At 42.4% G+C, this 12502-nt stretch overlaps 1 protein-coding gene across 6 annotated transcripts in view; it reads left to right on the forward strand.

Moving 5' to 3' along the window:
* The window catches only part of WSB2 (WD repeat and SOCS box containing 2), a 126264-nt gene that overhangs the window by 35845 nt on the left and 77917 nt on the right, over positions 1–12502 (forward strand). For all 6 annotated transcript variants that reach the window (XM_029619553.1, XM_029619556.1, XM_029619555.1 and 3 more), the window contains one exon: positions 4481–4581. In XM_029619553.1, coding sequence (XP_029475413.1) covers positions 4481–4581 — 101 coding nt within the window. The remainder of the gene's footprint in view (positions 1–4480; positions 4582–12502) is intronic.

Below are 12502 nucleotides of genomic sequence, written 5' to 3' on the forward strand. Positions count from 1 at the left end.
TTACAAATGGACACATTTGCTACTGCTGCCTAGGACCAAACCACAACTAGGCAAATTGTCACCACTGCAGCCAGATGTCTCTGTGCTCCCAAAAGTCCAGGGCCTGGAAAATGAAGAAACTTATAAGTATCTCAAGAGCCGCAGTTGGTCCTCTTCCCCAAGTGGAGCCTTGTCTGGTTCCCCTGATGTCGAGTTGAGCAGTAGCTCCTAGAAGTGTCTCCCTTCGGCGAACAAGATGAGTCCTAGGGATCAAGCAAACAGAAAAAGGCATCTAAGAAGAAGAAAGTGCCACTCTGAAGAGCTGGTGGTGCGTCTGTCACAGATTATTCGAGACAGTATATTTATTGCAAACTAGTATACTCTTAAAGTAAATTTTCAAAGTCACAATTCATTATTTTTCCATCTCGTTCAAGTTAGTGAATACTGTTGATTGTCTTCACATTTTACTCCAGGATGTAATTTTGAGCTTGGACTCCGGTCCATCACCATGTGCTAATTTCTGACCCCTGATGAAGAAAAAATCGAAATGTCATAGCATTGAGTGACATAATTTTGGCTGGTTCCTGTGAACTTTGAGTGACTCTACAAGCTCTTGGTAAAGTTTCTTTTCTCTGGAGATTTAAGATAAGTTTTCTTTGGTTTCATCATACTTACTTTACCTCTAGTATAAAGAATTTATTTGGAACAAAAAAATATTTAAAAAAAATATACAGACCTGGGATTTTTGGACATTGGATTTATCCTGGACCAATGATTATAAAATACACAGGCACCTGTTTTATTCATAAGACGTAGGACACCACATTCAATCTTGCAGTCCAAGTGCCCTTTATATGAGATCCGTTAGTGTAAAGAATGACATACAGAAAATATTGTACAGCATTGCTATTGGTGAAATCTTGAGTTTCGTGGCTAGATTCAGTCGTCCTTCAGAAGGGAGCTCCTCTTCATCCAAGTAACACTGGCGACAGATACCTCCACCAAGGGTTGTGGGTTCCATCCAGGCCTTTTCAAATTTAAGGCACTTGGCCATTGGTGGAAAGACAATTTCATGTCAAACTCTTAGAAATGTGGCTGTTCAAATACGCTTTTATGCGTCTCCTCCAAGAGAATAACATTCTCATTGAAACCAATCACTAGATAGCCATGTTCTACATGAACAAGCAGGACAGCATAGAGTCATGGGCTCTTTGCCAGGAGATGATAAAAGTATGGGAATGGGCATGCAAACATCAAATTGTTTTGCAAGCAACTTACTTTCTAAAGTTCTCCAGCATGTTAGTAGATTGCTTCAGCAGAGTATTCCAACCATACAAATGATCCCTGCAGTCATCAAGTTCAGTCTCTGGGGCCTTCTAGCAGTCAACCTTTTTGCATCTAAGGAAAACAGAAAAGTGGAAAGATTGTCTTCCATTCTTCCCAGCAAACTCAGATCTGCTCAGCATGCTTTTCTGCTCAACTGAAATGCAGATCTCATGTACACTTTTCCACTGATCCTACTCATAGCCAGAATGATGCGAAACATGCTCAAAGTCTGGGCCTGTCTAATTCTTCTTGCTCTAATGTGGCCCAGACTACTTTTCCTTACCTGTTTAGAGGAAATACAGAAAACAAAATTCAAACATAAGACATTTGAAGAACCAAATTGCCCCTCTTCATCATCAAAGATGTCTGCCATCTCTGCTTAATCTTCTGCGACCACCACACTTCCGTCTCTCATGAGATATATCCACGTTCCATAGGGCTTCCTTCTCAATAAAGTTTTGCCGTTTCTGCTTGTGCCTGACCCCATCAGAAAGACTGTAAGCCGCAGCCATTCATTCTCCTGCAAGGCCTGTGTTTCATGTTCCTTGCCACTGCCTCCAAAACTGCCATTTTTTTCATTTCCATTACTGCTTTGATTGAATCCTCCCTGTGGGTAGAAGAGGCCAACTGCGAAGCTGCACCATTTTGGCCACGTGAAGACAGAAAATGCATCGCTACCTTGAGTGAGTCAAAACTTTTCCAAACACCATTAATGTTGACAGTAAGTTTCGCTAGGTAGATTAAACAAAATTGCAACTGACGTTCATGCAGCAGCTTTTTAACCTCTTTTTTTTCTGTGTGGCATAGCTGTAGTTGGGAAAATCGCAGTCCAGCTACCTTTATATGAAAGAGATCCCAGCTCTTGTTCTCTCCTAAGAACCCTCTCCTTTGTTTGATATTTGTGAAATTTCAAAATAAAAGCACATGGAGAGTTATTGCCAGGTCCTGCCTTCTCTGGCGCCTGATGTCCCCGATCGATATCTAACTGGGGATTGCCAACAGCTGGACTCAACAGGTCATGGAGAAGCCATTCTAAGAACTCTCTCACGGTTTTCCCCTTGAGTTCTCAGGCACACCAACCACCTGTATATTGGATCTTCGATATCTATCCTCCAGATCCATTACTTTTTCTTCTAGGGATCAAACTTGTTTTTTAGTGCTGTTAACGTATTGGCAGCAGAGGATTTCCAAGTCCTCTACTGCTGATATTCTGTTCTCCAGTTCTTCCACCTGCGGGCACATGGTTTCCAAAATGAACCTTGATCGCCACTATAGAAGAGGACATCGATCTAAATCTTTGGTCACTTCAGCTCTCAGCTCCTTTATTTCCTATAATATTTGGGACATCGTGACTTGGCCACTCAGCTGACTGCTGTTTGAAACCTCCCATCTTCTCTGCTCCTTCTCCACTCCCCCCTTCCTAGTCCCCAGTCTTATAATAAAAATCAGTAATGTGCCTCTCTAACGTGTTGCGGGTACAACAGGAGCTCATTGCTAATCATAAAAATATCTCAGGACGGCAAACTCTTCAAATATCTGAAATCATGTTTTTAACTATACATTTATCTAAATCATTGGTTCTCGACCTTTTTCCCATGGTGACACACTTGGCGTCAGTGGTCACGTGTGACACACCGCTCACAACAATCCACAGCATAACTTAAAAAAAAAAAAGCCTCTGTATTACTTTTATTGTTGAGAATGACATAAGGGAATGTGGGCAGGGGAGAGGCGTGCTTCCTGGGCATGGTGCTGGCAGAGTGGGCAGGCTGTACAGGAAGGAGGCTAGTTTCTGGCTCTAGTGCTTGCCGGCTGTCTGGGCTGGTTCTCACCCTTCCTTGTCTATGACTCTGTGTCACTCTCTACACCTGAGCCGGGGTCTCCTCTCTCCAATCACCTAGCCACACCTGGTCATCTTCTTTCTTGATAGCCAGGAGGGCTAGTTTGCTTCTGGCCCACCTTTGCTTTCAGGGATGCTTCAGCACAGGTTTCAGGGTCGCTCTCAGGATCCGCTGTTCGGGTTTGCATTTAGGGTTTGTGCCTCTTTTCTTCAGGGATGTCCATTGCTTCCTTTTCCTCACTCTGTCCAGCTGATGAATATGCATAACCTCATGCATAATCTTGTCATCGGTGGAGGGTCTTTTGCCGCATTGCAGGTCTTTTTCTCCTCTCTCCATTACTTCAGGAAGGGTCCTGCCACGTTGCAGGTCCTTTTCCCCTCTCGATTCCTTTGGGGGGGGGGGGGGGAATAACTGCCACGTCTGTATGCCAAGCTGTGTGTCTTAGTGTTTTTCCCCATCTCAGACTGCCCCCCCCCCAGGGGTGAGGGTCTTTCTGACCTCTGCTTGCTTGCTGCACCTGAGGCTTAGGATCTTAAGTGGTTGCCTCCCTGTCTGCTTTATATTTGCACAGGAACTGACAAACAGGCACATCTGATAAGGTATCCTTCAGCGTATCAGGACAAGGCCTCTTCATTTTCCACAGCAACAATATTTTAAAGTTCACCTGGGCAAAGTTCCTTCTCTTGCTGTAACATTGTCTGGGGTCTGTCCAAATTTGGCCTGTACATGGCTATTATAATTCATAATTGGTGCATCAGTGGTAAACATGAGATATCTCCCTGCAGTTTAATGATTGGGCTATTCTGTGATACATAATAGTTTAATTTGAAACACATTAAAAATAACAGACCTGTTTTATCTGATCACTCATGTTTTCTTAAAATGCTACACGTCTTACATATTCTGCCAGGGGTATGTAAACTTGTGTGTGCTGGGAATACCAGATGGAGCTTCTTTATACTTCTTTTACATGGCAAAGGAAATTAGAATAAATTGTATGTATATTATTATGTGGAATCTTTGCAGGCTGTGATGTTGGTCATCCTAAGAATAATCCAGGTCCCTTCTTCAGGTTTGAATCACATCTGAAGCCAGCATTTGCAGGAGCTCCATAGCTCATGTACACCATCTTTGGATTGTATTTTTACATGGGGAAGGCAATTCTCAATCCTTGGGTCCTTAGTCCCAAAAGCTTGTGTTGTTGAGGGAGAAGGAAGTGGAGGAAGTCAGTTCAGCTCTGAACCTGCTCGCTTTTAGTAATGACCTGATATTCAAGAGTTCTTGCCCTCTTTGGATTTAGCTTCCTCTTACTTGTTGCACTTTGCCTTCTCCAGGTAAACAGATTCAAGTGCTATCTGGACACCAGCAGTGGATTTATTGCTGCTCTATCTCCCCTGACTGCAGCATGCTGTGCTCTACAGCAGGCGAGAATTCGGTAAGTACTAGTTTCACCATTTGCTCTGAACATGCCAGGCTCAAGGGTTACTGGTGATATATGCAAGATATAAGTTTTCACTCCAAGCTGGCCAATTGGTAAATGGTGTGCACTGCCCATATGGAAGGTCCCCAGTTTGATCCCTGGCCATATCTTAAGTTCCCCAGATCACTGGGGATGAGGTTGATACGGAGACAGCATTTACAACTCCTGAGAGGAAGGGAGTCATGGTCTTGCCTGAGGGTGATACTTAATGGCTAGATTCAAGGCCCATGATTGCAGGATTCCGGTAGGAGCCCCGGTGCCTGACCCCCCTTGCTCTAAATTGTCACTGCAATGACTAGACTAAATGTAAGCTAGAAAGAGATATAAAATAGAGGGGGAAAATTCCAAGGTAGATACAAATGAATGCTCATGGTGCCAGATCCCAACCCTGCTTCTGATTGAACTAGAAGTACAAAGGAGCAGAAGGAAAGTACCAGATTAAAGGAAAACAAAATCTTTCATGCCACAGTACCTCGTTTGCGCTGAGGCACTCAATGTCTGTTTTTCATAACACAAGAGACATTCTCCCACTGATCTGTCAGTAGTATGACATAAATAACAGATTGGAATAAAGAGTTGCTGAACATGTAGTGATAACACTTCTGCCTTATGAAGCAGGTGAGACTTGCAGTAGAAGTGGTGTGATCTGGTTTTATTATGATATTTATAATTTTATTTTATTTTTGTCTTGTATCTTGCTATTAACGTTTTGTGCTTTGTGAACCGTTGTGATAGAACACTGAACGACGGTATATAAAACCAGTAAATAAATAAAATAGTCTCTGATTTAGAAGGATGTTTTCAGCAAGGATTTAACTGTGAATTTAACAATGCATTTTATTTTCCAGTTAGGACCCAAGAAAAAGTAAAATCCATTATCCGTCAACTGTACACAAGTGGTTTCTCAAATTCAGTCCCTGAGAACCTCCAATAGGTTTCATTTTCAGGAAAATGAAAATATGAAAAATCTAGTTCTTAGACTAGCTGTATGCAGATATATCTATCTGTGAACAAGTAGGACATGAATCAGCCACACAAGTGGATGATGTTATCTGACTGTGCCAAGATTGAAAAGCTCTCACAGAGAACATTAAAATCAAGAAGGTGTTAGAGCTTGCACGAATATTCCCACAAGTTTCCACCATCTCTTTTTGCTGTCTGTACTTCAGCAGCTGTTCAAATTTTTTGCCTTCAGGTTTGTTTACTTATTTTTTGTGTGTGTAAGGTTCATGGAACTTTGTTGCTGTGGGGATGTTGGCTCAACCTACAGAGAAATCAGGGAGAACCTATAGGTTCTCCCTGATATCTAGTGGGACTAGACTGGTTGGAGACTGTTCTGGAGCTTCACCTATACCAGCTCCTTTCTGTCTTGGGTTTAGTCCTCGGGTTCCAGGGGTCGGCAGGATTTAGGCATGAGTCTCATGGAAATTGGAACTGGTGTAGGTCAGAGGCAGGTGGCAATTGAGGATGGTCAAGGTCCAGGCTGAGGTCAAAGGCAGGCAGCTGACCAGGATGGTCAGAGTTCAGGCTAGGGTCAAATCTGGTAGTCAGTCCGAGGGCAGGTGAGGAAGAAACTGGGAAGGATTAAGACAACAGGGCTGGAAGGATGAGGCAGGCAGGGCAGGAGAGAGAAGGCAGGCAGAATTAGGAATTCTGGAAACAGCAACACTCTCTTCAGAAAGCAGGTGGGTCATCTTGCTGAGGAATCAGTCTGTTGCATGACTGGGGTTTAAATACCCAGCCATGTGACGTCATCTCCTGGTGCCAGCCAAAGCAGTTCCCTCCTCAGGGCTTTCAAGGTTAGATGTGTGCCATGCGTTCATGCCTAGGGAGAGCCCCGCGAGCCTCATGGCAAATAGATGGCCATCAGTGGGCTTAGGTGAGTGCTCTGGCTCACGGGGGCAGCCTGTGAGCCAGCAAATGTAACAATGTGTTTTGCAAAAAGAAGAAATGAAATGAAAATCTTCAAAAAAAATTTAGAATTATTATTTCTTTCAGAAATTGAGTTCTATCTAGTCTTGGTTTTATTTACAGTGGTAGTTAGCAAACTGGGTTTCAAAATATGCTCCTGTTGCTCTGATAACCTCAAACGTTCCCATGTTATACCTAACTACACTGCCTATGCCTGTATATGCTCTAGGGCCAGGAGATCCAATTTCTGTTCAGTCAAGAGAATGGAGAAATTTGTTCGTTCTTAATAATTTTCTTTACTTGATCTCAGACCAGTTCAGAAATATGGGTTATGCCCACCAACCAGTAGATGGAGACAGCGATAAACAGGTTCACTAATGTCATCCCTTATAGGTTCCTGTGTTGACCTGCCAGTATTACTTGTAACAAACTAAACACATTAACACATGAAAATTCTCCCCTCCACCCCCTAACCAGTGGGCTTCCAAGAAACTACAAACAATAGAGACAAAACTATTTAGAGTATCAGCATAAGATTTACCTCCTCTTCTGAAGTGTCAACATGTGCACCTCATCCTAAATATTAATTGCTGAAATACGTTTGGCAGAACAGGGAGGGTCTTGCACTGGTCTTGCTGGATTCAAGGAAAATAAATTATTAGATGAGAACAAATTTCTTCTCCTCCTTCAGCCAGACCAGTCCAGGCATATGGGATGTACTGAAGCTACTCCTGAAGTGGGCAAAATATTGTCAAAACCACTGTCAAGACTTCAAAAGCAAAGGAAGCCTCTTCTCCTTTGCTTGAACATCCAAACGATAATGTTTCAAAGAAGAATGTAAAGAGGACCATGTTACTGCTTTACAAATATCTAAAGGCAAACTAAATGGAGCTCTACCCATGAAGCCCTGATACTCTTGGGCAAAGCCCTATCTCTGACAATGTAAACATTAGTGATATTCAGATATTACAAAAGAATCCTGCTCATTTCCAAACAGTAGAGTTGTGCATAGTCTTCCTTCCACAAATCCTTATCAAAAGAGAGCAGACATACTATCTAGTTAAGAAGATGGCACTGCAGGATTTTGACCATATCATTTGTAAACACTAAAAATGGCTCCATAAAAGAGAGCCCCCGCATTTCCTAAATTCTCCTAGCCAAAGAGATTGCCACCAGAAATGCACACATGGACGCGCCAATTTTATAACATGCGCACCCCAGTGCACGCATGTTATAAATTCCATGGGCCGCTCGCACATGCGCGCTGGAGTTTATAATCTGCACGCGTATGTGCGGGCTGTGAGTGCGGGGGGGGGGGGGGGGGACTTTAGCAATTTCTGTGGAGCGACGCATTTGGGCCTTCCCCAGTCCCCTCCCAGTCCGCGTGGCCGGGCCCCTTTGAAAATTTGCCCAGCGCGCGCAAGGCCCAGCCACACATGTAAACCCCAGGATTTACACGCGTGGGCCTTTTAAAATCTACCTGAAAGTGCTCTATGACACCATTCTAGCATTTTTCCAGGGAAAGAAGTTAACTAGATAATGGGCAAAAAGGTTTTGTCAATTGGCTATGCTGACATCTAGGATAGCTGCTTATCAATTTCATACGGTACAAAATACTCCCTTACAGAAACTACAAGACATGTCACAACACCTTCTTTCAGACTTTGCATCACCTCACTCATATAATAGAAGAAACGAAGAATGTGGGAAACATCTAATTCCATCAGCTGATGCGTATTTATTTATTTCTGTTTGTAGGCTGCTGATACCAAGGCCTAAGCAAACATAAGAATTGCCATGCTGTGTCAGCCCAAGGTCCATTGAGCCCAGCATCCTGTCAATGGCAGTAGCCAATCCAGAGCACAAGTACCTAGTAAATCCCATAATTCCTCTTACTCCCAGGCATAGCAATAGCTATCTTTAGTCTACCTGGCTAATGAGTTTTGTTCTTTATCTCCAGGAACTTGTCCAAACTTTTTAAACTCCACTATGCTAGTCACCTTGATCCTTCCATATTGGAACCAGTAGGCTAGCAAAGCTATGGGTTTTAGGTCTTTGTGAAGATGTTCATGAAAAACTTACTGATGCTCCATGAAAAGAGGATAATCTCTTTGGAGAGAAAGTGAAGAAACAGTGCATCTTATTAACAATCAGTGGTCCACTCTCCTTATCCTGTCAACATCTACACCCGAGCAATTTGAGTTTAGATTATTGATTTATTTAATCGCCTTTCTACCACGTAAATCAAAGCGATGTATAAAATTTAGAAATAAACAATATTAAATACTTAATGCATTAAAAATATAAATATGAAACCCTGTCTATTAAAAAACAAAAATAAAATGCATAATATAAATAAAAACTAGATATATCATTGAATAATTGCTAATAAGAGACCAGATAAAACAATAGTCCTAATTATTTAAAACTTGAGTAAAGATCCATATCTTAATATGTTTCCTAAACTTGAGATATTCCTTTTCAAGGCGACCATCCAAGGATAAGGAGTTCCAGAAGAGGAGTGCCTTATGATATAATCAGATCTCACAAGTCTCTTCCAATCTAATCTTTTTGGGAGATAGAAATCTGATGACCTGGTTTGTGCCAATTGAGTAGATTTGAAAGATAAATAGTGAACCTTCAATGAAGAGCTTTGAATGTAAGACATACAATCTTAAATCTAATTCTGCATAGAATTTTGAAGCCAGTGAAGGTTTTCCAAAAATCAGTATGTTACCTGTGTTTTGTAAGATTTGGAACCTTTTCAAAGTTCCCATGGCTACACCCTGATAAAAGGCATTTTAACCATCTACCGGGTGTTGCATAACCTTTGCTTCCCCACCCCACCCCCAGCGCCCCACTGGATTAACCCACTAATATTTTTGTACCATTTTGTAAGCCATTCAATTTTGAAATTAACAGTACCTTATAAATTACTTAAATTTATTATTTATGGCCGGAACATTGTTAGCGAAAACAGCGTCAGATTGACCCTATTAAGTATATTGTATTTTGTGATGCTGGATCAGTCTTTATTACAAAAATGCAGATTGCCGAAAAATTTGGTCGAAGTAAAAGTTGGGTTCAGAGGACATGGGGGAAGACTGCCGACCAGTGTTTTGACTGCTAAAATTGTCTCACGAAAGCCAAAAAATTATTGAAAATTCCAGCAATAAGAAAAAAAAGCTGTTACCCTGCTTATTTTAAAGCCATTTTGCAAGCTAACGGTGAGCACACCAACTATTAATTATGGGGTAGATTTTAAAAGGAGCGCGCATGGCGTACATGTGCGCGTGCTACCCGGTGCGCACACATGTATGCCCGATTTTATAACATGTGCGCATCTGCGCCGAACATATTCATACTCCTCTGCTCCGCTTCCAAAGAAAATATCTGCAAGGCCTGTTCTTTTGTCCATACCTTCACTGGTCATTGCTGCTAAGAAAATGCTTCATGTCAAGATAGTTTTGGCCAAGCAGTTTTCAAGAGCTTATTTAATTCCTTCAACTCTTCCTCTATCCACTAAGATGTGGGTTGCATGCTCCACTCGGAATATAGAAACATGAAAAATTTTCATTGCAACCCTCAGCTTGGGAGTCTCCCAGTTGTGTGGCTGATTCATGTCCTGCTTGTCCAAAGAGAAAGCAAAGTTGCTTACTTGTAACAGATGTTTTCTGTAGACAGCAGGACCAATAAGCCACACAATCCAACTTTCTTCTCCTTAGAGTTGAAAGTTAGCTTGCTATAAAGAATGAAGAGACTTGTGTGGTGGTGGCTTTGCGAGAAGGCCCATGCATGCTCAGAAGACCACCTTGGTTTTTCTGAGTTCTTGGAGATGTTTTCCATCTTGGTGCCATCAAAGGATATCGCTCCTTTGTATGGCTGATTTTTGCTACTGTGTGTGGAGAACACCTGTTATATGTTAGCAGCTTTGCTTACGAGGATATTCCGGATATCCAGATCAAAACAAGAAGGGAGAGAAAACGGAGGTATGGCTTCAGAAATGCTTTCCAACATGGATTTGTAGAGAAGGGGTGAGTGTGGGCATAGTGGTGGCGTGTTGGGGAGGGGAGAATGGGAGATGTGGCTATATAAGGGGATATAGGAGTGTGTGGGGAGAGTGCTTTTGTTGGAGTAGAATGAGATAGGTGTGATGCTAGGTGATGTATAAGAGAGCGTAGGAATGTGTGAGGGTGTGGATGTGTGTGTCAGTTTGATGGAGGGTGGGTGTGTAGAAAGTGGTGATGGAGGCTGGTGTATACTTTGGAAGTATGCAGGGGTGGCTTTGAAAAGGACCTTTTGATGCCATCTTTCACCAGCTGCTTCAGTTAATTTTCCTTCTGTTAACTATAGCAAAATGCTAGAAAGGTGAGGGGTAGGTGGGCATTTGGAATGGAGCACTGATCAGCATTCTAAACAGTTCTAACGGTTTCCCATAAAAAGCAAGTAGGATTTTGTTTGAGGCTTAGTTCTCTGAAAACACTGACCCAAATGTTTTTTAAACTTTGAGATATTCACATTTTCTTCCTACATGCCAAATTTGGTGAATTTCTGTCCCTTGTTTGGAGAGTTTTTGTGACTTTAGACAGATAATATTCCCTTTTATATACTTCTTTCCTACATTCCATATGTTGAAAAGCATAAAATGAGACCTGCTTATGGGGGTTCTCAGCCAGCCTTGAGAACCACTGAGCTAGACAAGAATACACAGTAGCAACCAAATATTTAATATTCCTTTCTTTCCAAATGATTTTCAGCAAGACACAGCATTCTTTAAGAGAAGTGCTGCCATGTTCTCAGTGGGTGGAGGAGGGTCTTTGTGTGTTGGGACGCACAGGATTGCACTTGAGGGAGGGTCTCGGTTTGCAGGAGATGCATCATCTAGCACCTGGGCTGGATCATGAGAGGAGCTCGATCTGCAGGAGAGGCACCATTTTGCTTCTGGGAGAAGTGGAAGGGGGTGGGCTTGGTCTTTGGTAGACACAACATCCTGCATCTGGGGGAGAGGGGACTTGGTTTGCAGGAGATGTGTGCTTCTGCACCTAAGTGAAGGGGAGGGATTTGATTTGTATGAGCACCCTATCCTGAGATGGGAGAGGAAGGGGGAGCTCGGTTTGCAAGAGACACTCTGTTCCATATCCGAGGGTGGGATAGAGTGCAGGAAATGTACTGTCCCGTACCTGGGGGAAAGGAGGGCTTAGTCCCCAGGAAATACTGTGCCGCTCCTGGGGGTTTTTGGGTCTGTCCCAGTCTGATGAAAATTCTGCACCCTGTGTAATTAATGTATTGTGTAAATCTCATGAAATGTAAACAAAGAATAATTGAAATTGAGGGATGGGGAGACGTGAATTCTGAGTACTTTGTTAGAAGCACAAAAATTATGCTTACCTTTTAATTGACATCAGTACATAAGTTTTGCTTATTTAGGAGCCAATAATTGGCTGTCTACATGAGAAAGCAGTTTGATTATTGCTCATCTACATTGTATAGCAGTAAAAGTATATATGCTGCTCCAGAGTGGACAAACTTACCTGCATAAAAAAAATGAATAGAGTTACTTTGGGGGAGTGAAAGTGCATGTTGTCATTGTCAGATTTTTACATGTTTTTACATGTGTGCTTTGCATCTGCTCCCATGCGGTTACTTTTGTTTCCACATTGTGTGCACTGGCTGCATTTTCAAAGATTAACTGGTTGAGGGCACAGCTGTATGTGGGATAGCAGGGAGTGTTCCACAGTAAGATTGAGGTGTGTTGGTGGAGCTGGGTGTGTCTCAGTACTGGAATAGCAGGGGGGTGCTGTGGCATGTGTGTGTTGAGACACTAGGAGGCCTGCACAGCTCCTGTCTGTCTTTACTTTTGAGAAGGAATTGGTGCAGACACTTCCATGTCTGAGCTATGATTTCACCCTATGTATATCTTCCTGTTATTACTGAATGAATTCTTTAAGTTTTGTATTTATGGCCC

Source organism: Rhinatrema bivittatum, chromosome 11 (assembly GCF_901001135.1).
Source record: "Rhinatrema bivittatum chromosome 11, aRhiBiv1.1, whole genome shotgun sequence".
Classification (NCBI taxonomy): Eukaryota; Metazoa; Chordata; class Amphibia; order Gymnophiona; family Rhinatrematidae; genus Rhinatrema; species Rhinatrema bivittatum.